The sequence below is a fragment of the Bombina bombina genome, chromosome 3, assembly GCF_027579735.1.
Source record: "Bombina bombina isolate aBomBom1 chromosome 3, aBomBom1.pri, whole genome shotgun sequence".
Lineage (NCBI taxonomy): Eukaryota > Metazoa > Chordata > Amphibia > Anura > Bombinatoridae > Bombina > Bombina bombina.
The window spans coordinates 483,487,368-483,512,457 of NC_069501.1; the positions used below are offsets into that span (position 1 = coordinate 483,487,368).

Below are 25,090 nucleotides of genomic sequence, written 5' to 3' on the forward strand. Positions count from 1 at the left end.
TTTATCTGGTTTGCTGATAACCTTGAAAGATGAAATCTCCCTTGTGGAGGAGAAGCTTTGAAGTCCAGAAGATATCCCTGAGATATGATCTCCAACGCCCAGGGATCCTGAACATCTCTTGCCCACGCCTGGGCGAAGAGAGAAAGTCTGCCCCCCCACTAGATCCGTTTCCGGATAGGGGGCCGTTCCTTCATTCTGTCTTGGGGGCAGCAGCAGGTTTCCTGGCCTACTTGCCCTTGTTCTAGGACTGGTTAGGTTTCCAGGCCTGTCTGGAATGAGCAACAGTTCCCTCTTGTTTTGAAGTGGAGGAAGCTGATGCTGCTCCTGCCTTGAAATTTCGAAAGGCACGAAAATTAGACTGTTTGGCCTTTGATTTGGCCCTGTCCTGAGGAAGGGTATGACCCTTGCCTCCAGTAATGTCAGCAATGATTTCCTTCAAGCCAGGCCCGAATAAGGTCTGCCCCTTGAAAGGAATGTTGAGTAACAGACTTTGAAGTCACGTCGTCAGCTGACCAGGATTTAAGCCATAGCGCCCTACGCGAATCCGGAATTCTTAGCCGTTAGTTTAGTCAAATGAACAATGGCATCAGAAACAAATGAGTTAACTAGCTTAAGCGTTCTAAGCTTGTCAATAATTTCCTCCAATGGAGCTGTACGGAAGGCCTCTTCCAGGGCATCAAACCAGAATGCCGCCGCAGCAGTGACAGGCGCAATGCATGCAAGGGGTTTTAAAATAAAACCTTGTTGAATAAACATTTTCTTAAGGTAACTCAACAATTTTTTATCCATTGGATCTGAAAAAGCACAACTGTCCTCAACCGGGATAGTGGTACGCTTTGCTAAAGTAGAAACTGCTCCCTCCACCTTAGGGACTGTCTGCCATAAGTCCCGTGTAGTGGTCTATCCCACTCCTTGCTAATAATTTCTGTAAGCCTTTTAGGTATAGGAAAAACGTCAGTACACACCGGCACCGCATAGTATCTATCCAGCCTACACAATTTCTCTGGAATTGCAACTGTGTTAGTCATTCAGAGCAGCTAATAACTCCCCAAGCAATTAACGGAGATTCTCAAGCTTAAATTTAAAATTAGAAATCTCTGAATCAGGTTTCCCCGAGTCAGAGATGTCACCCACAGAATGAAGCTCTCCGTCCTCGTGTTCTGCATACTGTGACGCAGTATCAGACATGGCTCTTACAGCATTTGCGCGCTCTGTATCTCTCCTAACTCCAGAGCTATCGCGCTTGCCTCTTAATTCAGGAAATCTAGATAATACCTCCGACAGGGTATTATTCATGATTGCAGCCATGTCCTGCAAGGTAATCGCTATGGGCGTCCCTGATGTAGTTGGCGCCATATCAGCGTGCGTCCCCTGAGGGGGAGGCGAAGGGTCTGACACGCGGGGAGAGTTAGTCGGCATAACTTCCCCCTCGACAGAACCCTCTGGTGATAATTCTTTTATAGATAAAGACTGATCTTTACTGTTTAAGGTGAAATTAATACATTTAGTACACATTCTCCTATGGGGCTCCACCATGGCTTTCAAACATAATGAACAACTAGGTTCCTCTGTGTCAGACATGTTTAAACAGACTAGCAATAAGACTAGCAAGCTTGGAAATCACTTAAAACAAGTTTACAAGCAATATAAAAAAACGTTACTGCACCTTTAAGAAACACAAATTTGGTCCTAAATTTGAAATAACAGTGAAAAAAGGCAGTTACACCAACAAAATTTTTACAGTGTATGTAACAAGTTAGCAGAGCATTGCACCCACTTGCAAATGGATGATTAACCCCTTAATACCAAAAACGGAATAACAAATGACAAAAACGTTTTTTAAACAGTCACAACTGTGACTTTTTACCTCCCTCAATATGACTTTTGAAGCCTTTTGAGCCCTTCAGAGAAGTCCTGGATCATGCAGGAAGAAGCTGGATGTCTGTGTCTGTAATTTTTGATGCGCAAAAAAACTCTAAAATAGGCCCCTCCCACTCATATTACAACAGTGGGAAGCCTCAGGGAACTGTTTCTAGGCAAAATTCAAGCCAGCCATGTGGAGAAAACTAGGCCCCAATAAGTTTTATCACCAAACATATATAAAAAACGATTAAACATGCCAGCAAACGTTTTAAAATACACTTTTATAAGAGTATGTATCTCTATTCATAAGCCTGATACCAGTCGCTATCACTGCATTTAAGGCTTTACTTACATTACTTCGGTATCAGCAGCATTTTCTAGCAAATTCCCTCCCTAGAAAAATATTAACTGCACATACCTTATTGCAGGAAAACCTGCACGCCATTCCCCCTTTGAAGTAACCTCACTCCTCAGAATATGTGAGAACAGCAAAGGATCTTAGTTACTTCTGCTAAGATCATAGAAAACTCAGGCAGATTCTTCTTCTAAATACTGCCTGAGATAAACAGTACACTCTGGTACCATTTAAAAATAACAAACTTTTGATTGAAGAAATAAACTAAGTATAAAACACCACATTCCTCTTACGACCTCCATCTTTGTTGAGAGTTGCAAGAGAATGACTGGATATGGCAGTGAGGGGAGGAGCTATATAGCAGCTCTGCTGTGGGTGATCCTCTTGCAACTTCCTGTTGGGAAGGAGAATATCCCATAAGTAATGGATGATCCGTGGACTGGATACACTTAACAAGAGAAATACTTGTATGTATATTACCAATAAATAAAGAATTAACAACTGTGTATAGATAATGATCCCTGGTTTATATAATATATATTGTTACAATAACATATAAAATCCACAAGTGGCTATTATCAAAAAGTCCATAATGCGCAAACAAAACCTATCCAGAGGGCTCTCTAGTAAAAACTGTATCCAAGTAAAGATATGAATGAATCTATGTCCAATGTAATCCATGACTTCTAGATTTGTTATCCATAGGTGGCACTTAAGTACAGTCAGAGAGTGGTTAATATGGCTCTTGATAAAGGTTAGTAAACTTGACCCTCCCAAACTGGAGCAAATCATATAAGTTAGAACAGGGCTCGATAAACCCAGGAGCCTGGGAGCCACTGGCTCCTAGAATTTTATCCCTGGCTCCTAACTTTTGGGATTTTTCTCCATATGTCTATATACAAATTGCACTGTCTGGCTCCTAAAAATATATCTGGCTACTAAATATTCTTACTGGCTCCTAATTTTTAAACAGATTTGTCAAGCACTGAGTTAGAAACAACAATGGAGATGAGATTCTCCTTTACAAACGCAAAGCGCCTTTTTCAAGGCTACAGAGAATCCCCAATCAATCAAGCAATTGTAATCATGAGGCTAGCAGAGCAGCGTCTTCATATCAAATTCCCCTTTTCCTCAGAACACATCAGCCCATCAAGGCAAACAGGGGATCTGCTCAAATTTCAAAATTACTCACGCAAGACCATCATAGGCTTCCGCGGTTCTCTCCACGATTGCATTGAAGTGCCGGTCAATTACATATGCCATTTCAAAGTTGTTTCTTCACTGCTCCAATGATTCAACTTTGCATGAAACCTGTCCCAAATCTTTGCAATAATCTTTTGTATAACCACTAATATTCCACTGAGCCAGAGACTACATGTAACATTCTGCCAGCTATGCACGTTTCACCCCTTAGGGCATGGGGATTCTTCCGGCTTGATTACTTTCATCATTGATTATATTGGACATAGATTCATTCATATCCTTACTCGGATACAGTTTTTACTAGAGAGCTCTCTAGGTTTTGTTTGCGCATTATGGACTATTTGATAATTGCCACTTGTGGAGTCTATAGGTTATTGTAACAATATATATTATATAAACCAGGGATCATTATCTATACACAGTAGTTAATTTTTTTTACTGGAAATATACAAAATAGTATTTTTTTTTCTCTCTATCGTATGTCTCTTTTTCGCCTGAGCAACCTATGGGGATATATGGGGAAGTGCTGGAAAGGATAGTCTATTCCTCTGCAGGAGGGTGAGATAGAGAGTGAGAGAGAAAGAGAAAAAAGAGATACACAGAGATGAGAGAGATGAGCACTCAGGATTATTATTATTACTTTTATAAATTATCTTTCATGCTATGCCTCGTTGAGACACCAGAATACAGATGCCTGAATGAGTATACCGCTCATGCTTTGGATACTACTCGGCAGATCTAAAGTACGGATTTTGCAGATGTTGTGGCTCTAGTGTGCAGAATATACAGTCGGATATGCACTGCTACTGTTGGGTGAGACTGTGAATGTAATATCACATGAGCACACAACAGCCTAGCTGGGATACCTTTGCAAAGCAGCGAGGAAAATACCTCTAAGTGCCACGACCAGTATGGTTATCTGAACTGCACTTTTACCGCGGATCAGACTAACGGCAGATTGATACCCTTAAAAGGACATTTCAGGCAAAATTGGGATCCACATGGATGAATTTCAGTTTTGAATAGAAGTATTTTTGTAGCATATTGGTATTAGCAAAAATGCTTCTAATTAAAAGCAGTTTCAAAAGTGTATTCAAGTATGCACCCTGCACAAGCATTTTAAACACAACACATGCTCAGAGAGCCTAAGGTGCTTGTACCATCTGGTAATGACTCAATTTGTTAATTGCTAATATGATACAAGATTCACTGGCGCTTTGAGCAGCTGCAGCATTTAAAACGCTGGTGCACTGACAATATTGAGCTATGCTTCACAAGCACGTGCGCAGAAAAATGCCAACACTAAAACAGTGATAATTTATACAAGAAATATTTTTGCCAATACATGCATATTGCAAATAGGTTTCTGTTCAAAGATGTAATTCATCTGTGTGCATTTAAATTTTGTCCGGAATGGTCCTTTAAGTGCAGTTATATTCTCACAAGGGAACTGTATTCAACTGCTTTATGTGCACTATAACAATTGGATTAACATGGACATTTTTATATAGGAGCAGCGATTTTATTATGCTATCTGCCGGCAGTAGTGTCAGTTTATATTGCGCAAGGATCATTTTTATTTCAGAAGCATATCTGCATATCCAGCCGCTTTTAGGGTATTGCAGTGCTGCCTCGATATTGAGGGATCCTGCAATACCGTTTTTTGTGTCTGATCACACTACATATGACATATAATTATCGAGTATCCTGTTGCTTATATAGACGTTACATTATTATGAAGCTGAATTAGCTGTGAAGTAGAACTGCGCAAGTGCTCAGCTTAAACAGTGAATCTGCTTTACCGTAACGATTCACTGTCTGAAACGGCTGAGTTGGCTTCAGTTACCAGCACGGGAAATTGTGAGACAGAGGCAGCATTAAAGCAGGTAACGGAGCCTCATAAAAAAGGGGTCTTACAAAAGATGTATTGTGCTTGGGACATAAATAACCACAATGATATGCTTAGAAGTAAAAGTACTTTCGAAATATGCAAAATTATTTCGGTGAATTTACCATCACTTGAAGGGTCTTGGGGACTGGGTTTGGGAAACACTGCTTTAAAGGGACAGTAAATTCAACATTAGACACTCATGATTTAGACAGAACATACAATTTTAAACAACTTTCCAGTTTACTTCTATTATTTAATTTGCTTCCTTCTCTTGTTATCGTTTGCTGAAAGGTTTATCTAGGTAAGTTCAGGGTACAGGGTACGTCCTACAAAAACTGTCACTTAATGACCAAGGATGTACCCTGTACGTCTTCAGGGTTATAAAGCACTGGAAGCAATCATGATCGCTTCCAGACGCTTTTAGGGTATTGCAGCCACTCTCCGGACCTCTCTGCATAAACCAGCGATGGTGCCGATCGTTGGTGGGTGGGGCGGACCATCACTGGAGAACTTCCGGCAGGAGGCTGAAATTCACTTGCGGGAGCGGAGGTCGTGTGTGTGATCACCAAGTAAGAAGTCGTGGGAGAGTGTGGGAATAATGTTGGGAAAGGGATCCGGGAGGGGGAAGGGGGTAGGGCATTGAGGGGGGGACAGATACACTATAGAAAAATTGCCAGTACCCAAAATGGTAGCAAATAGTTAGAGAGGGGAGGTTTAGAGAGCTGTTTGCAGGGGGCTCAGGGAGGTTGGGTGGTATGGGGGGGGATCCTACACTGCAGAAAATATATAATTTTAAAAAAAAAACATTTTTATACTGGCAGACTTTCTGCCAGTACTAAAGATGGCGGCAATAATAGTGAGGTGGGGAAGGGAAGAGAGCTGTTTGAGAGGGGTCAAGGAGGGATCAGGGGTGGTAGGCTGATCTCTACACTAAAGCTAAAATTAACCATTCAGCTCCCTACAAGCTACCTAATTAACCCCTTCACTGCTGGGCATAATACAAGTGGTGCGCAGCGGCATTTAGCTGCCTTCTAATTACCAAAAAGCAATGCCAAAGCCATATACTGTAAGACTGCTATTTTTTAACAAAGGGAATCCCAGAGAAGAATTTACAACCATTTGTGCCATAATTGCACAAGCTGTTTGTAAATAATTTCAGTGAGAAAAGTTAGTGAAAAAGTTAACAATTTTTTTTTTTTATTTGATCACATTTGGTTGTGAAATGGTGGCATGAAATATACCAAAATGGGCCTTAATCAATACTTTTGGTTGTCTACTAAAAAAAAAAAATACGGTATATATACACACACACACACACACACACACACACACACACACACACAAACACACAGTATACATAAACATGTACAGAGTTATTCAGGGATTCAGATTTCAGTGTTAAAATGTAACTTATGCAATTTTTAATTTTTTTTAAACGGTTTGGAAATAGCAAAGTGCTACTTGTATTTATTGCCCTATAACTTGCAAAAAAAGCAAAGAACATGTAAACGTTGGGTATTTCTAAACGCAGGACAAAATTTAGAAACTATTTAGCATGGGTGTTTTGGGTATTTCAAAACTCAGGACAACATTTAGAAACTATTTAGCATGGGTGTTTTTTGGTGGGGTTTTTTTTTTTAATTTTTTCATCATATTTTATTAAAAAAAATTATAGTAAATTATAAGATAAGATCAAAATAATGGTATCTTTAGAAAGTCAATTTAATGGAGAGAAAAACAGTATATAATATGTGTGGGTACTGTAAATGAGTAAGAGGAAAATTACAGCTTAACACAAACACTGCAAAAAACAGAATTTATGCTTACCTGATAAATTTATTTCTCTTGTGGTGTATCCAGTCCACGGATTCATCCTTTACTTGTGGGATATTCTCCTTCCCAACAGGAAGTGGCAAAGAGAGCACACAGCAGAGCTGTCCATATAGCTACCCCTCTAGCTCTACCCCCCAGTCATTCGACCGAAGGTTAGGAAGAAAAAGGAGAAACCATAGGGTGCCGTGGTGACTGTAGTTTAACCCCTTAAGGACCAGCGACGTACCCTGTATGTTGCTGGCCTTTTTTTGGGACTTGATTGTTTTAAAGCGCGGTCTTGCCACCAGCGTTGTGACTGCTCTATTCCACAAAGCCTTCTGGAGGGAGAGCATTAATAGCGTGTTCTTGCTAGACTTGTGCTATTATGTCCTGAAAAAAACCTTAACGACCAGTGACATACAGGGTACATTGTGGTCATTAAGGGGTTAAAAATAAAAACCACCTGTCTTAAAATGACAGGGCGGGCCGTGGACTGGATACACCACAAGAGAAATAAATTTATCAGGTAAGCATAAATTCTGTTTTCTCTTGTAAGGTGTATCCAGTCCACGGATTCATCCTTTACTTGTGGGATACCAATACCAAAGCTTTAGGACACGGATGAAGGGAGGGAACAAGACAGGTACCTTAAACGGAAGGCACCACTGCTTGTAGAACCTCTCTCTCAAAAATAGCCTCCGAAGAAGCAAAAGTATCGAATTTGTAAAATTTGGAAAAAGTATGCAGCGAAGACCAAGTCGCTGCCTTACAAATCTGTTCAACAGAAGCCTCATTTTTAAAAGCCCATGTGGAAGCCACTGCTCTAGTAGAATGAGCAGTAATTGTTTCAGGAGGCTGCTGGCCAGCAGTCTCATAGGCCAAACGGATGATGCTTTTCAGCCAAAAGGAAAGAGAGGTAGCAGTCGCCTTCTGACCTCTCCTCTTACCAGAATAGATAACAAACAAAGAAGTTGTTTGTCTGAAATCCTTAGTTGCTTGTAAATAGAACTTTAAAGCACTAACCACATCAAGATTGTGTAACAGACGTTCCTTCTTCGATGAAGGATTAGGACACAGAGAAGGAACAACAATTTCCTGGTTAATATTCTTATTAGATACAACCTTAGGAAGAAAACCGGGTTTGGTACGCAAAACTACCTTATCTGCATGGAACACCAGGTAAGGTGAATCACACTGTAAAGCAGATAACTGTGAAACTCTTCGAGCAGAAGAGATAGCTACCAAAAACAAAACTTTCCAAGATAAAAGCTTAATATCTATGGAATGTAAAGGTTCAAACGGAACCCCTTGCAGAACTGAAAGAACTAAATTCAGACTCCATGGCGGAGCCACAGGTCTATAAACAGGCTTGATTCTGACTAAAGCCTGACTAAACGCTTGAACGTCTGGTACCTCTGCCAGACGTTTGTGTAAAAGAATAGACAAAGCCGATATCTGTCCTTTTAAGGAACTAGCTGATAATCCTTTCTCCAATCCTTCTTGGAGAAAGGACAATATCCTGGGAATCCAAATCTTACTCCATGAATAACCCTTGGATTCGCACCAAAAAAGATATTTTCGCCAAATCTTATGGTAGATTTTCCTGGTGACAGGCTTTCTAGCCTGAATCACGGTATCAATAACCGACTCAGAGAAACCACGGTTTGATAGAATTAGGCGTTCAATCTCCAAGCAGTCAGACGCAGAGAAATTAGATTTGGATGTTTGAAAGGACCTTGTATTAGAAGGTCCTGCCTCATTGGTAGTGTCCATGGTGGAACAGAAGACATGTCCACTAGGTCTGCATACCAGGTCCTGCGTGGCCATGCAGGCGCTATTAGAATCACCGAAGCCCTCTCCTGCTTGATTCTGGCAACCAGACAAGGGAGGAGAGGAAATGGTGGAAAAACATAGGCCAGATTGAAAGACCAAGGCGCTGCTAGAGCATCTATCAGCACCGCCTGGGGATCCCGGGATCTGGACCCGTAAAGAGGAAGCTTGGTGTTCTGACGGGACGCCATCAGATCCAATTCTGGAGTGCCCCATTGCTGAGTCAGCTGGGCAAATACCTCCGGGTGGAGTTCCCACTCCCCCGGGTGAAAAGTCTGATGACTTAGAAAATCCGCCTCCCAGTTGCCTACTCCTGGGATGTGAATTGCTGAGAGATGGCAGGAGTGATCCTCCGCCCACCTGATTATTTTGGTTACTTCCGTCATTGCTAGGGAACTCCTTGTTCCCCCTTGATGATTGACGTAAGCTACAGTTGTGATGTTGTCCGACTGAAATCTGATGAATTTGGCCGCAGCAAGCTGAGGCCATGCCTGGAGAGCGTTGAATATCGCCCTCAGTTCCAGAATGATTATCGGGAGAAGAGCTTCTTCCCGAGACCATAAACCCTGAGCTTTCAGGGAGTCCCAGACTGCGCCCCAGCCCAACAGACTGGCGTCGGTCGTTACGATGATCCACTCTGGTCTGCGGAAACACATTCCCTGAGACAGGTGATCCTGAGACCACCACCAGAGAAGAGAATCTCTGGTCCCCTGGTCCAGCTGTATTTGAGGAAACAAATCTGCATAATCCCCATTCCACTGTTTGAGCATGCATAGTTGCAGTGGTCCGAGGTGTATCCGTGCAAAAGGGACTATGTCCATTGCCGCTACCATTAGCCCGATTGTCTCCATGCACTGAGCTACAGATGGCCGAGGAATGGCATGAAGGGATCGGCAAGTGGTTAAGAGTTTTAACTTTCTGACCTCCGTCAGAAATATTTTCATTTCTACTGAGTCTATTAGAGTTCCTAGGAAGGAAATTCTTGTGAGGGGGGAGAGAACTCTTTTTGATGTTCACCTTCCACCCGTGAGACCTCAGAAAGGCCAATACAATTTCAGTGTGAGACTTGGCTCTTTGGAAAGTCGACGCCTGAATTAAGATGTCGTCTAGATAAGGCGCCACTGCTATGCCCCGCGGTCTTAGAACCGCCAGGAGGGACCCTAGCACCTTTGTGAAAATTCTGGGAGCAGTGGCCAACCCGAAAGGAAGAGCCACAAACTGGTAATGCTTGTCCAGAAAAGCGAACCTGAGAAACTGGTGATGATCTTTGTGGATAGGAATGTGCAGATACGCATCCTTTAAATCCACAGTGGTCATATACTGACCCTCCTGGATCATTGGTAAGATTGTCCGAATGGTCTCCATCTTGAATGATGGGACTCTGAGGAATTTGTTTAGAATTTTTAGATCCAGGATTGGTCTGAAAGTTCCTTCTTTCTTTGGAACCACAAACAGGTTTGAGTAAAACCCCAGCCCTTGTTCCGCAATTGGAACTGGGTGGATCACTCCCATTGTATGTAGGTCTTCTACACAGCGTAAGAATGCTCTTTCTTTGTCTGGTCTGAAGACAGACGAGAAATGTGGAACCTTCCCCTTGGAGGGGAGTCCTTGAATTCTAGAAGATATCCCTGAGATACAATCTCTAAGGCGCAGGGATTATGTACATCTCTTGCCCAGGCCTGAGCGAAGAGAGAGAGTCTGCCCCCTACTAGATCCGGTCCCGGATCTGGGGCTACCCCATCATGCTGTCTTGGAGGCAGCTGCAGGCTTCTTGGCCTGTTTACCCTTGTTCCAGCCCTGGTAAGGTTTCCAGGCTGCCCTGGGTTGTGAAGTGTTACCCTCTTGCTTTGCAGCAGGGGAGGATGAAGCGAGACCGCTCCTGAAATTCCGAAAGGAACGAAAATTATTTTGTTTATTCTTTGTCTTGAAGGACTTGTCCTGGGGGAGAGCATGGCCTTTTCCCCCAGTGATTTCTGAAATAATCTCTTTCAATTCAGACCCGAAGAGGGTCTTTCCTTTGAAAGGGATGTTCAACAGTTTGGATTTTGACGACACATCGGCCGACCAGGACTTTAGCCATAGCGCCCTGTGCGCCAAAATGGCGAAACCTGAATTTTTTGCTGCTAACTTAGCTAGTTGGAAAGCTTCATCTGTGATAAAAGAATTAGCCATCTTAAGAGCCTTAATTCTGTCCTCATATGAGGTCTCCGTCTGGAGCGCATCTTCCAGCGCCTCAAACCAGAAAGCAGCTGCAGTGGTTACAGGAACAATGCAGGCAATAGGTTGGAGATGAAAACCTTGTTGAACAAAAATTTTCTTAAGTAAACCCTCTATTTTTTTATCCATAGGGTCTTTGAAAGCACAACTGTCTTCTATAGGTATAGTTGTGCGTTTAGCAAGTGAAGAAACAGCCCCCTCCACCTTAGGGACCGTCTGCCACGAGTCCCGTATGGGGTAAGATATGGGGAACATTTTCTTAAAAACAGGAGGGCGAACGAAGGGAATACCTGGTTTATCCCACTCCCTAGTAACGATATCCGCAATCCTCTTAGGGACCGGGAACACATCAGTGTAAACAGGAACTTCTAGGTACTTGTCCATTTTACACAATTTCTCTGGAACCACCATAGGGTCGCAGTCATCCAGAGTAACTAATACCTCCCTGAGCAATAAGCGGAGGTGTTCTAGTTTAAATTTAAAAGCCAACGTATCTGAATCTGTCTGAGGAGAAACCTTTCCTGAATCGGAAATTTCTCCCTCAGACAGCACATCCCTCGCCCCAACTTCAGAGTGTAGTGAGGGTATATCGGATACGGCTACTAAAGCGTCAGAATGCTCATTATCTGTTCTTAAAACAGAGCTACCACGCTTTGCAGGTAACACGGGCAGTTTAGATAAGAACTCTGAGAGGGTATTATCCATAACTGCCGCCAAGTCTTGCAAGGTAAAAGAGTTAGACGCACTAGAGGTGCTAGGCGTCGCTTGAGCGGGCGTAACTGGTTGTGACACTTGGGGAGAGGTTGACGGACTAACCTCGTTACCTTCTGTCTGAGAATCATCTTGGGCCACATTTTTAAGTGCAACAATATGTTCTTTAAAGTGTATAGACATATCAGTACAAGTGGGACACATTCTGAGAGGGGGTTCCACCATGGCTTCTAAACACATTGAACAAGGACTTTCCTTGGTGTCAGACATGTTTAACAGACTAGTAGTAATATAAACAGGCTTGGAAATCACTTTAATCAAGTAAAAACACACTTTGAAAAAAAACGGTACTGTGCCTTTAAGAAATAAAAAAAGGCACACAATCTTGCAAAAACAGTGAAAAAATGCAGCAAGCTTTTCGAAATTTTTACAGTATGTACCTAAAGCATTAGTAAGATTGCACCACTAGCAATATAAACGATTAACCCCTTAATGCCCAAACCGGATCGACAATAGTCAGAAAAAACGGTTAATGAAACTTCAGCACCTTGCCACAGCTCTGCTGTGGCCCTACCTGCACCCTTAGGACCAGATTTGTGGGGAAAAAGCTTCTTATAGGCCCTCAAACTGCAGCAGGACCCTCCATGTGAAAACAGCCTGAACTTCTAGTCAAAATAACTGCGCATCTGAGGAGCGAAATTAGGCCCCTCCCACCTCACTCCGGTGCTTGTGAGGCCTAAAGAAACACTCCCAAGTGTTTTAGTAATAGACATGTGGGTAATAACCCCTGAAAGAAACCCAAAGGAACCTTCAAAGTGTCTCAAAAAACGAAATTTTTCAATAAAAACCGTTTGCCATTAAGTAGTGTCAACCAGCATAAACTAGCCCTGTTATGTAAGCTTGCAATTCCATACTTAGTCTCTGAATACAGCTTACCCTTCCCTCATGGGGATATTATCAGTCTCTTCTAGCATTATCACAGTCTTGTCTAGAAATAAATGACTGAACATACCTTATTGCAGCCTAACCTGCAAACCGTTCCCCCCAACTGAAGTTTTCTTGCACTCCTCAGTCCTATGTGGGAACAGCAGTGGATTTTAGTTACAACATGCTAAAATCATCTTCCTCCCTGCAGAACTCTTCATTCCTTTCTGCTAGAGAGTAAATAGTACACACCGGTACCATTTAAAATAACAAAATTTTGCTTGTAGAAAATAAAAACTACATTTCTAACACCACATTCACTTTACCCTTCCGATTGCTTAGAGCCGGCAAAGAAAATGACTGGGGGGTGGAGCTAGAGGGGGAGCTATATGGACAGCTCTGCTGTGTGCTCTCTTTGCCACTTCCTGTTGGGAAGGAGAATATCCCACAAGTAAAGGATGAATCCGTGCACTGGATACACCTTACAAGAGAAATGTAAAAATAGCCCTGGTCCCAAACGATCAGAAAATTGAAAAATGGTCTGGTCACTAACCCGGCTCAAGGTGCTGCACACCTGAGGCCACTAAATCCACACAAAAGGGGCAATAACCAAAAGTGTTACTCACATTAAGTTTAATTCATTGACTGAATGTGTATCTTTCTGGTAATCAAGGGATTAAATCATTTGGGTCATTCTGGTAATCAAGGGGTTAAATCACTTTTAGGTTACCAACAAGCGAATGGTTAAATCACTGATGTGTACAGTCGGGTGAGGGAAGTGTAATATTTTAACATTTTCTGCTATCCAAATCCTAAATTAAATAGAATAATTTCACAAAATGTATTTTGAACATTTAGCTAACATTTTTAATATTAGCTTAATATTGGCTAAAAATTTAACCCAGGTGGTCAATAAAATCAGCAGGGTGGTGTACCCGCTAAAGAGGTCCTGTGCAGAACACTGGTATAATACCAGCAGTCATGGAGAAAGACAGACTACTTAAAGGGATACAGAACCCAATTTTTTTTTTCATAATTGCGATTGAGCATGTTATTTTAAGCAAGTTTCTAATTTACTCCTTTTATCAATTTTTCTTGGTTCGCTTGGTATCTTTATTTGAAAAAGCAGGAATGTAAGCATACGAGCAGGCCCATCTTTGTTTAAGCACCTGGGTAGCGCTTGCTGATTGGTGGCTAAAATTAGAGTAAAGTTGCATAAAATTGCATGCTCTATCTGAATCATAAAAGAAAAAAATTGGGTTCAGTATCCCTTTAAAAATACTTTAAAAAAAAAAAGGTTTTTAAAAAATCTTAAGAACATCTAGAAATATTAATAAAGTTACAATATAAATAATAATTATAACCACATTCAATTAGCTAAAGGTTTGTAATATGGCAACTACATGCAAATTTATGTCCTATCATTTAAAAAAAAAATTTATAAATGATAATGCTTGAAGCAAAAATAATAAAATTATTAAAAGTATAACTTCAATTTAGAAGAGAAAAAAAAAAAAAAGTTCAGATGATTTCCTACAGCTTCAAAAGATACACTTGCATCTGGGCACTGGCCAAAATTAGAAATCCGTAATTAAAGAGAGTGTGTCTGAACCATGGGGCGGTGCATTATGTATGGCGAGCCAGCAGGATTACTTGTCAAACCTGCCGGCATTTGCTGGCTACAGAAAATTAATGATTTAATTCTTTAAAACAATTACCTCCCAAAGACACCTTCAAACGAACTAATAAAAAAAGATTACCTTTTGAGTAACTTACATTTTCATCTTTAATCCCGATATATAACAAAAAATGTTCACTTGCTAGACAAAGCAACAGTGCACTGCTCTTAAAACACCCAGACACAATGCCTACCTGTTATATCTATATAACATAAAAGGGAAATACAACTGTACTATTGCTTGCATAGAACCCCTGCAAAGGAGTTAAACACAAATTTTAAAAAGTCAATGTACTACTGGGACCTAGCTAAACACATCGGGTGAGCCAATACCAAGAGAAAGATATGCATAATTCAAACTCATGAAGCCTCTCCAATACACCCAGGTAAGCACTACATTTGCGCCCCTGTAAGACGCAGCTCAACTCTGGCAGGCAGAATTCCGTTGGCGGAATTCAGCATTGCACAAGAGTGCTATTTTGCGCTCTTGTGCAACACCACAAAATCGATAATTTCCGAAATCTGACCCTTTAAAGAACTAGTCAATAATCCCTTATCTAGTTCATCTTGAAGGAACTGAAGAATTCTAAGGATTTCTAAAAGATTTCCAAGAGAAACCTCTAGAACACCAAAGTAAGTAACCTTTCCAAATCTTATGATATTTTTTTTGTGTGACAGGTTTTCTGGCTTGCAGTAGAGATAACAGAATCTGAGAATCTGTTTTTGAGAACTAGTCATTCAACCTGAACGCACCTAAAATCACAGATTTGAGATCAGGATGATAGAAGGGTCCTTGAGACAGCAGATAAATCTGTGTTAAATCCACATACCAAGTTCTGCACGGCCACGCTGGAGCTGTGAGATTTAAAGAAGACAATTCCTGCTTGGTTCTTGCAATGACTCTTGGAAGAAGAAACTAAGGAAATAGATAGGCCAGACGAAAGTTCCAAGACTAGAGCATCTATCATGTGAGCACTTGGATCTCTTGACTTGCCATAATAAACCGGAAGTTTGCAGATCAATCTGGACACCATGAGATCGATTTCTGGAAGACCCCACCACAGGACTAATGGATCGAACACATCCTGATGAAGAGAACATTCACCTGGATGGACGAACTGACAACCTAGGTAATCTGCTTCCCAATTGTTCACTCCCGAAATGTGAATGACCGATTGGGAGCATTGCTTCTCCTCTGCACAAGACAGAATTTGACATACCTGTCGCATAACTAAGGGACGTCGAGTCCCTCCCTGGTGATTGATGTACGCCACGGCAGTGATGTTGTCTGACTGGAATCAAATTATTTTTTTCCTGTTTGAGATGTGGCCAAGATTGATAGACCCAAAAAGTCACAAAAATTCTAGGATGTTGATAGGTAACCTTGCCTCCATAGGGAACCATACTCCCTGTACCCTTTGAGATTTCAAAACAGCACCCTAAACCATCCGTCTTGTTTTTGTAGTGATTATGGTCCAGATAGGCCAAAGTAAAGAAGCTCCAAGGGCCAAATAGGGACTTTCCCTCCAACATGAGAGATTATTTGACTAAAGAACTGAGCTCTATCTGCTGTTTCAGATGGAAACGATCTTTTGACTACTATTGAAGCATGGACAATTGGAGAGGACAATGATGAAAATGAGCAAAAGGTACTGCATCTGATGCTGCTACCATAAAACCTACTACTTCCATAAATTGTGCTACACATGGAGAATGAGCCATCTGTAGGGAGAGACAGGCAGTCTAAAGTTTTGTTCTGTGAAGGTTTGTGAGAGATAAGCGCATTTTAACCAAGTCTATTATCACACCCAGAAAAACCACCCTTGTGGTTGGTGATAAAAACTTTTGGGAACATTTATTTCCTATCCATGTTTCTGAAGGAAAGATACCATTCTGTGTGTTTTTGTGTATGAGCAGTAGTCAGAGAAAGACTGAGCATGGACCAAGATATCATCCAAATAAGGAGCAACAGAGATTCCCTGAGCTCTCATCACTGCTAAGAGAGCCCCGAATACCTTTGTGAAGAAGCGAGGGACGGTGGCCAGAAAAAAGGGGAGCAACACAAATTGGTAATTCTGGTTAAGAAAAGCAAACCTTAGAAACTGGAAATGATCCTTGTGATTTTTTTTTAAGTCTACAGTTGTCATTAACTGACCCTCCTGAATTAGAGGCAAGATGGTACAGATCGTTTCCATTTTGTAAGAGAGTACACAAACAAATTTGTTCACAGTTTTTAAGTCCAGAATAGGACGATAAGGGCCTTCCTTTTATGGACAATAAAGAAAATGGAGTAGAATCCCGTACCCTGTTGAGAGAACAGGGTGGATCACTCCCATATCCTCTAAACATTCAACACATTGAACAAAGCCAGCCGCCTTTACAGGATCCTTTGAAAAGTGAAACAGATTAAACCGTTCCCAGGAGGTCTGGTGCGAAAGCCTATGCGATAACCCTAGGATTAGATGTTGAGAACCAAGGGATTCTGAACTGAGCAAGACCAGGCCTTCTGAAACCGAATCAATCTGCCCCTACCAGAAGATCCCGTCCCTTCATGCAGATTTCTGATTTGAGTTGGGCTTTTGGGTCTGTTTGTTTTTAGACCAAGAAGATTCTAACTTCTAGGAAGGTTTGGGGGATTCAGACTTCTGGTTAGAGGGGGAATTTTGATCTCTAGGGAAGCCAAATGGAACAAAAATAATTTGTTTGTTTGTACTCCCCCTCAAATTTCTTGTCCTAAGGAAGAAAGGCCCCTTTCCCACCAGTGACAGTTGATAATAGAATCTAATTCTAATCCAAAAAGCATATTCCCTTCAAAAGGGACTGCTAATAGCCTATTCTTAGAAACCCTCTCGGCTGAACAAAATTTAAGCCATAAAGCTCTCCTTAAGAGAACAGCAATGGACATATTTTTTACATTAATTTTGATGTCAAAGACTGCACCACAAATTAAATCATTAGGCAGATTCAGGACTTTACTTCAGTTGGTAATATCCTCAGAAGATTGATAAGAAACCATCTGATAAAGAGAATCACACCAGAAGGATGCTGCAGGGGACACACAGGTGATTGCTACTGCAGGTCTAAGCTGAAGAGCCGATTGGGAGAATAATTTCCTAAGCAAGGACTCAGAGTTGTGATCCATTGGATCACTAAACGAAGAACTATCCTTCATAGGAATAGTAGTACGTCTAGCTAAGGTGGAAATAGCTCCAGCAACCTGTAGAACTACTTTCCAGGCAGTTAAATTCTTCTCTGAAAGAGGATACATTCTTTTGAACCAGTTTCAAGGAATGCATGGTTTCTTCCATTCTTTGGCTCTATAGTCTCTAACCAATATGTGGATAAAGTGGTGATTCACCACAGCAAGTGTATACTTTAGTAGTACTTACCAATTCTTACACTATTAATAAAGTATTTGAATTTATTTTTGACAAAGAAGGGTAGATTAAAACATAACTTATTTAAATTACAATTAAAAATAGGTAAAACATGAATTATAAGGAGATGAGAATTGTGTATGAATGGTTATATATCATACATATGCAGATACAATGTTGCATATGTTTATGACTGAAACAAATTATCCATTGCACTGAGAATAATAAATACAAAGCAGAGTGGTGAGGGCTATGATTTTGTACACAGTAGGGAAATAAAGCACCAAACTGTAACTATGTATTCTAATATTGTAGTTATAGTTGTGGCATGATAACGGTTGTGCACAATAAACTATCAGTATGAGATTTTACAGAGGACCTTTGATAAAGCTTATATAGCGAAATATGCTAGGGGAGTATTGAGGGGGATAATGGGGGTCCTCATTTTTAACTTAATTATGAGAGTGTTGTGTTTCCGAAAACAATTGCGCTTAAAATGACCACTCAATGCAGTTGAATTGCATAATTAACAAGTGCATAATAAAAAGCCAATGATTTAACACCAACTCTGAATTTCAAATAAGCAGTAGATTTTTTTTTTCTTACAATTTTTTTTTTCTCCCATTTTCTGGTCCCCTGTATCATGCTCTATCTGAATCATAAGTTTATTTTGACTTGAGTGTCCCTTTAATACCACATTTAATATTTAAATACTTATCCAATGCACACTGTGTCCTCAGTGCAGAGAATACCTTAGTGATGACGCTTGATCACAATTGTTTGTTTGGGCTATGACAGCTTAGCACAAACATTGCTAGCCATTTCCATTACCCTATGTGATCCATTTTAAATATACGACTAATCTAATTTAAGTATACCTTGAATGCTTATTTACAATATAGCTACTATATCGCAAAACAGTTTTAACATTCTGATATTCAGCCGCCTATCGACTATCCCATTCACAGCAAGAACAAATATTATGTGTATGGGGGAGGGGGAAACAATTTTTGCCTAATACCGCTATACTTGATACATGTATTAGCAACATCTTTGTGAATTGGGTATTATAGTAACTGCCGATACATAAGGATTATGATCTACTACTAAAACATTGTATTTTCATTTTCGTCTGTGGCAGTTTCCTTCTGCTCAGCAAGGCACTACCGTGCAACCTTCCCTCTGTAAGCTCTCATACTGATGATTGTGCACAACCGTTATCATGCCACAACTATAACTAGTATACATAGTTACAGTTTGGTGCTTTATTTCCCTACTGTGTACAAAATCATAGCCCTCACCACTCTGTTTTGTATTTATTATTCCTAGTGCAACGGATACATTTTTTCAGTCAAACATATGCAACATTGTATCTCATCTCTCATCATTTCTGTTTTACCCATTTTTATTGTAATTTCAATAAAAGTTATGTTTTCATCTGCCTTTCTTCCTCAAGAATAAATTCAAATACTTTATTAATAGTGAGAGAATTGGTAAGGAGTGCTATTAAAAGTATACACTTTCTGTGGTGAATCACCACTTTATCCACATATTGTACCTTGGTATACAGCACCCATTTCCCATTAAAAGACCTAACTCTAATACTATATATATTATGGGGAATCCAATTTAGGAGTGCTATTAGTTTCTTTTTTCTCTTTTCTTTCTTTCAATAGTCTCTAATCAAGTCTGGTGCTTCAAATGCCTTAGGTACTTTAGGCAGAGCCTTAAAAACTTGATTCAACTTATTTACAGGTGTGGAACCCTCTGGATTTGGTTCTGATTGCTCCAAGGTATTCAAAACATCCTTAAAAAGGTATATGAAACCCACATTGATTCAGACAGAGCATGCAATTTTAAGCAACTTTCTAATTTACTCCTATTATTAATGTTTCTTTGTTCTCTTGGTATCCTTATTTGCAAAGCAGGAATGCAAGCTTAGGAGCCAGACCATTTTTGGTTCAGAACCTGGGTAGCGCTTGCTGATTGATGGCTAAATATAAAAACCTTTGAAGAAAGGGGGGGGGAGGCAAAGCAACAGGCAGTGTTTTGTCAGCAACTGCATCAATGAGATCAACTCAAAATAAAACTTTAAAAAAACATCAGAAATGAAAGAAAAACATATCATTGACATTGCAAATGTGATAATAGCAAGGCACTGGAATTCATACTACAACAAACCAGAGAAACCGTAACCAATGGAAACTCTATTTAGAAAGAAAGAAAATAGAAAAAGGTGCGGCATTTGATAGCAATACATTCCCAAAATAAGTAAGAGTGAAATGGCAATTGACAACTATACAGAAAAGAGGGCAATTCATTCCACCCCACTTATTAACCCCTTAACGACCGAGGACGTGCAGGGTACGTCCTCAGAAAAAAGGCAGTTAACGCCTGAGGACATACCCTGCACGTCCTCGGTGTGGAAAGCAGCTGGAAGCGATCCTGCTCGCTTCCAGCTGCTTTCCGGTTATTGCAGTGATGCCTCGATATGGAGGCATCCTGCAATAACCTTTTACGGCCATCCGATGCAGAGAGAGCCACTCTGTGGCCCTCTCTGCACCGGACATCAATGGCCGGTATCGTTGGTGGGTGGGAGCCGGTGTGGGAGGTGGGTGGCGGCCATCGATGGCCCTGGTCATGTGGAGGGGGGAGGGATCGTGGGCGGGGAAGTCCAGGGGAGCGCGCGGGCACGCGCACGAGGGGGCGGGCGCGGGCACGGGGAGGGAGCGGGTGGGAACCGCTACACTACAGAAAAAATGTGTCCCAAAACAAAATAAAAGTGGGACATTTAATGTTAAAAAAAAAACCTTAGGTGTGATTTAGGTGGTGGGGGTTGGTCCGTGGGGGCGGGGGGGGATTGAGCTACACTACAGAAAAAATAAAAAAAAATAAACATTTGATAGTTCAAACTGGGTACTGGCAGACAGCTGCCAGTACCCAAGATGGCCCCCAATAAGGCTGAGAGGGAGGCTTAGAGAGCTGTTTTGGGGGGGATCAGGGAGGTTGGGGGTTAAGGGGGGATCCTAAACACAGCATATGTAAATATGCTTTTTTTTTTTCTTAAAAAAAAAAAAAACTTTTATTTTAGTACTGGCAGACTTTCTGCCAGTACTTAAGATGGCGGGGACAATTGTGGGGTGGGGGAGAGAAGGGAGCTGTTTGGGAGGGATCAGGGGGTGGGATGTGTCAGGTGGGAGGCTGATCTCTACACTAAAGCTAAAATTAACCCTGCAAGCTCCCTAGAAACTACCTAATTAACCCCTTCACTGCTAGCCATAATACACGTGTGATGCGCAGCAGCATTTAGCGACTTTCTAATTACCAAAAAGCAACGCCAAAGTCATATTTGTCTGCTATTTCTGAACAAAGGGCATCCCAGAGAAGCATTTACAACCATTTGTGCCATAATTGCACAAGCTGTTTGTAAATAATTTCAGTGAGAAACCTAAAATTGTGAAAAAATTAACGTTTTTTTTACTTTGATCGCATTTGGCGGTGAAATGGTGGCATGAAATATACCAAAATGGGCCTAGATCAATACTTGGGGTTGTCTACTACACTAAAGCTAAAATTAACCCTAGAAGCTCCCTACATGCTGCCTAATTAACCCCTTCACTGCTGGGCATAATACACGTATTGTGCGCAGTGGCATTTAGCAGCCTTCTAATTACCAAAAAGCAAAGCCAAAGCCATATATGTCTGCTATTTCTGAACAAAGGGGATCCCAGAGAAGCATTTACAACCATTTATGCTATAATTGCATAAGTTGTTTGTAAATAATTTCAGTGAGAAACCTAAAGTTTGTGAAAAAGTGAACAATTTTTATTTGATCGCATTTGGCGGTGAAATAGTGGCATGAAATATACCAAAATGGGCCTAGATCAATACTTTGGGATGTCTTTGAAAAAAAAAAATATATACATGTCAATGGATATTCAGGGATTCCTGAAAGATATTAGTGTCCCAATGTAACTAGCGCTAATTTTGAAAAAAAGTGGTTTGGAAATAGCAAAGTGCTACTTGTATTTATGGCCCTATAACTTGCAAAAAAAGCAAAGAAGATTTAAACATTGGGTATTTCTAAACTCAGGACAAAATTTAGAAACTATTTAGCATGGGTGTTTTTTGGTGGTTGTAGATGTGTAACAGATTTTGGGGGTCAAAGAAAAAGTGTGTTTTTTTCCATTTTTTCCTCATATTTTATAATGTTTTTTTATAGTAAATTATAAGATATGATGAAAATAATGGTATCTTTTGAAAGTCCATTTAATGGCGAGAAAAACGGTATATAATATGTGTGGGTACAGTAAATGAGTAAGAGGAAAATTACAGCTAAACACAAACACCGCAAAAATGTAAAAATAGCCTTGGTCCCAAACGGACAGAAAATGGAAAAGTGCTGCGGTCATTAAGGGGTTAAAAGGGACACTGAACTCAAAAAATTTTTTTCGTGATTCAGATAGAGCATGCAAATTTTAAGCAACTTTCTAATTTACTCCCATTATGAATTTTTCTTTGTTCTCTTGCTATCTTTATTTGAAAAAGAAGGCATCTAAGCTAAGGAGCCAGACAATTTTTGGTTCAGACCCTGGACAGCACTTGTTTATTGGTGGGTGAATTTATCCACCAATCAGCAAGAACAACCCAGGTTATTCACCAAAAATGGGCCGGCATCTAAACATTCTTGCTATTCAAATAAAAAGATACAAAGAGAATGAAGAAAATTTGACAACAGGAGTAAATTAGAAAGTTGCTTAAAATTGCATGCTCTATCTGAATCACGAAAGAAAAAATTTGGGTTCAGTGTCTCTTTAAATCAAACATGAGGACCACTTTACAGATTAAAGGGACATTGTACACCAGATTTTTCTTTGCATAAATGTTTTGTAGATGATCTATTTATGTAGTCCATCTGGGGGTAGTTCTGCTTATTTAAAAAAAAAATTGTGCTGATTTTCAGACTCCTAACCCTGCCCCAAAGCTTTAGATGTATACTGATGTATATTGACTTCAGATTGCATCTGTTTGTATAATGGAATTTTTCATATACAGGTGATGGGGGGAGGGTATGCTCTCAGCCCCTTTCGGTGGGTGCCCCAGCCTAAATTAATCCACAGTGCAAAATTGGGAGCTTCTAAGTTTTTAAAAGGTTTTATACTGGATTTTTATATCAGTGCATATTATTATAATAATAGTATTGTCTAGTATATGCAATTAAATGAAAATTTGTGTATACTGTCACTTTAACATGCTCTCATTTCTGAGTGTCAAGAGTCTCATAAAAGACAGGGAGAGATGGAGGAATTGGTCGAGTAACTATAAGTTGGAGACATGGAGGAAAACAATACATGGGAGAAACAAAAATTGAAGGTAAAACCAATTTGAGCCCTAAAAAAATAAAGAATCATTAATACAAAAGAGTATATAAGTTTATGATCCATTAAATGGACATACCAGGAAAAACTGTCTGGGTCTGGTAACCAACTGAAGTACATGTCAAGTTGGTAATTAATGTATGATGGGAGAAAGAAAGGTGGAAGAAGCTAGATGGAGAATGGACTCAGTACTGTCTTCAAACACGGAAAAATGTCTTGTTTGGTATATAGGGCCTGATTTGTGATGTGGAGGATGAAAGGATTTTGCATTTTTAATTTTTTTATTTTTACAAATAGAACAACACTAGAAGAAGAGGTCATGTTCTCAAATTGGTGCATAGTAGGTTGAGAAGTATTAGCTCTTGAAATAGACTAGCAGTAGAGATGGTAAGGATAAATGCTGCAACAATTTTGTAAACTCCAGTATAACTATATCATGCTGACAAACGTAACAAATAATATATAGATTCATAAAAAAAAACATAGAACCCCATTCTATTATCAATTTTTCTTCATTCTCTTTGTATCCTTTGTTGAAAGGGGCAGCAATGCACTGCTGAGAGCTAGCTCAAAAGGTGGGTAAACGAAGAGGCATATATGTGCATCTAAAATTCAGCAGCTAGCTCCAAGTATTGCATAGCAGCTCCTGAGACCACCTAGGTATGCTTTTCAAGAAAGGATACCAAGAGAACGAAAGAAGTTGGATAACAGAAGTAAATTGGAATGTTTAAAATTGCATCCTCTATATGAATAATGAAAGTTTAATGTTGACTGTGCCTTTAAAAGATTGGGCAGTCTCGCTACACAAAATTCTGCGAGATTGTAAAAATAAATCAATATTTTTTGCTGTACCCTTCAAAATAATAGTGATGTTGCTATCAACATTTTTAACCTTTGCATTTCAATTTCAAATGTATAATTTACATAAAGCAGATGAAAATATAAAGAAATAAGCCGCTTGAAAATAATATATAATATACGCATTTCAAAAGATATGAACGCACCCATTTGGTTTTTGACAGCTTGTCCCTTTTCAACTTCCTTTGATACTTTCTTTTTAGACATGGTCACTACACCACCATCATCTTCCAAATCAGATCCTGTTTTTTTGTGTTCATCCAAAACGTCATTTATGGACTCTTCCCCATCTGTTTCTTGTTCATCATCCGAATCATCTCCCTCAGATTCATCATCCTCATTTTCTTCTGCTTCATTATCTGTCTTCTCATCTTCATCACTGTACATTGGTTCTTGGTCAACATCGGATTCCACATCATCATGAACACTATCATTTTCCACAGCTGTAGTGGACAAAAGAAAAAGGATTTATCAGTTATAACAATATCATTATAATAGAATTTAAGATTGGGTTTACTTCAAATTCAGAACATTTTTTATACAATAACAAAAATAAGGAGAAAATAAAATCTTTGTTTTTCCTTTTTTTGGATGGGGTAGGGGAATAATATTTAACATAGCCACAAATTATACAGCACTTAAGATGGCCCCAATTAAAAAAAAAAAAAAAACTATTAAAAAAAAAAAATGTTGGGGTCCCCATTGTCGGCTTAGACAGCGGGTGCCGCAGCCAGGTATCAAAAGGCATATGACTTTATATGGTAAGGGAGCACTGATCATGCTCCCAGCCAGTGACACTCTCTGAAACGATCCTCCCTTGGTGCCGAGTGGGAGCGGTGGGAGGTGAAGGAGGGAAGGGGCCCTAACTAACACTACAAAAAAAATTATATATATATATATATATATATATATATATATATATATATATATATATATATATATATATATATATATATATATATATATATATATATATATATATATATATATATA

At 40.0% G+C, this 25,090-nt stretch overlaps 1 protein-coding gene across 1 annotated transcript in view; it reads right to left on the reverse strand.

Moving 5' to 3' along the window:
- LOC128653488 (protein AATF) overlaps nt 1–25,090 on the reverse strand; it is a 451,438-nt gene that overhangs the window by 406,544 nt on the left and 19,804 nt on the right. The window contains exon 3 of the mRNA XM_053706822.1: nt 24,244–24,540. Within this exon, the coding sequence (XP_053562797.1) occupies nt 24,244–24,540 (297 nt within the window). The remainder of the gene's footprint in view (nt 1–24,243; nt 24,541–25,090) is intronic.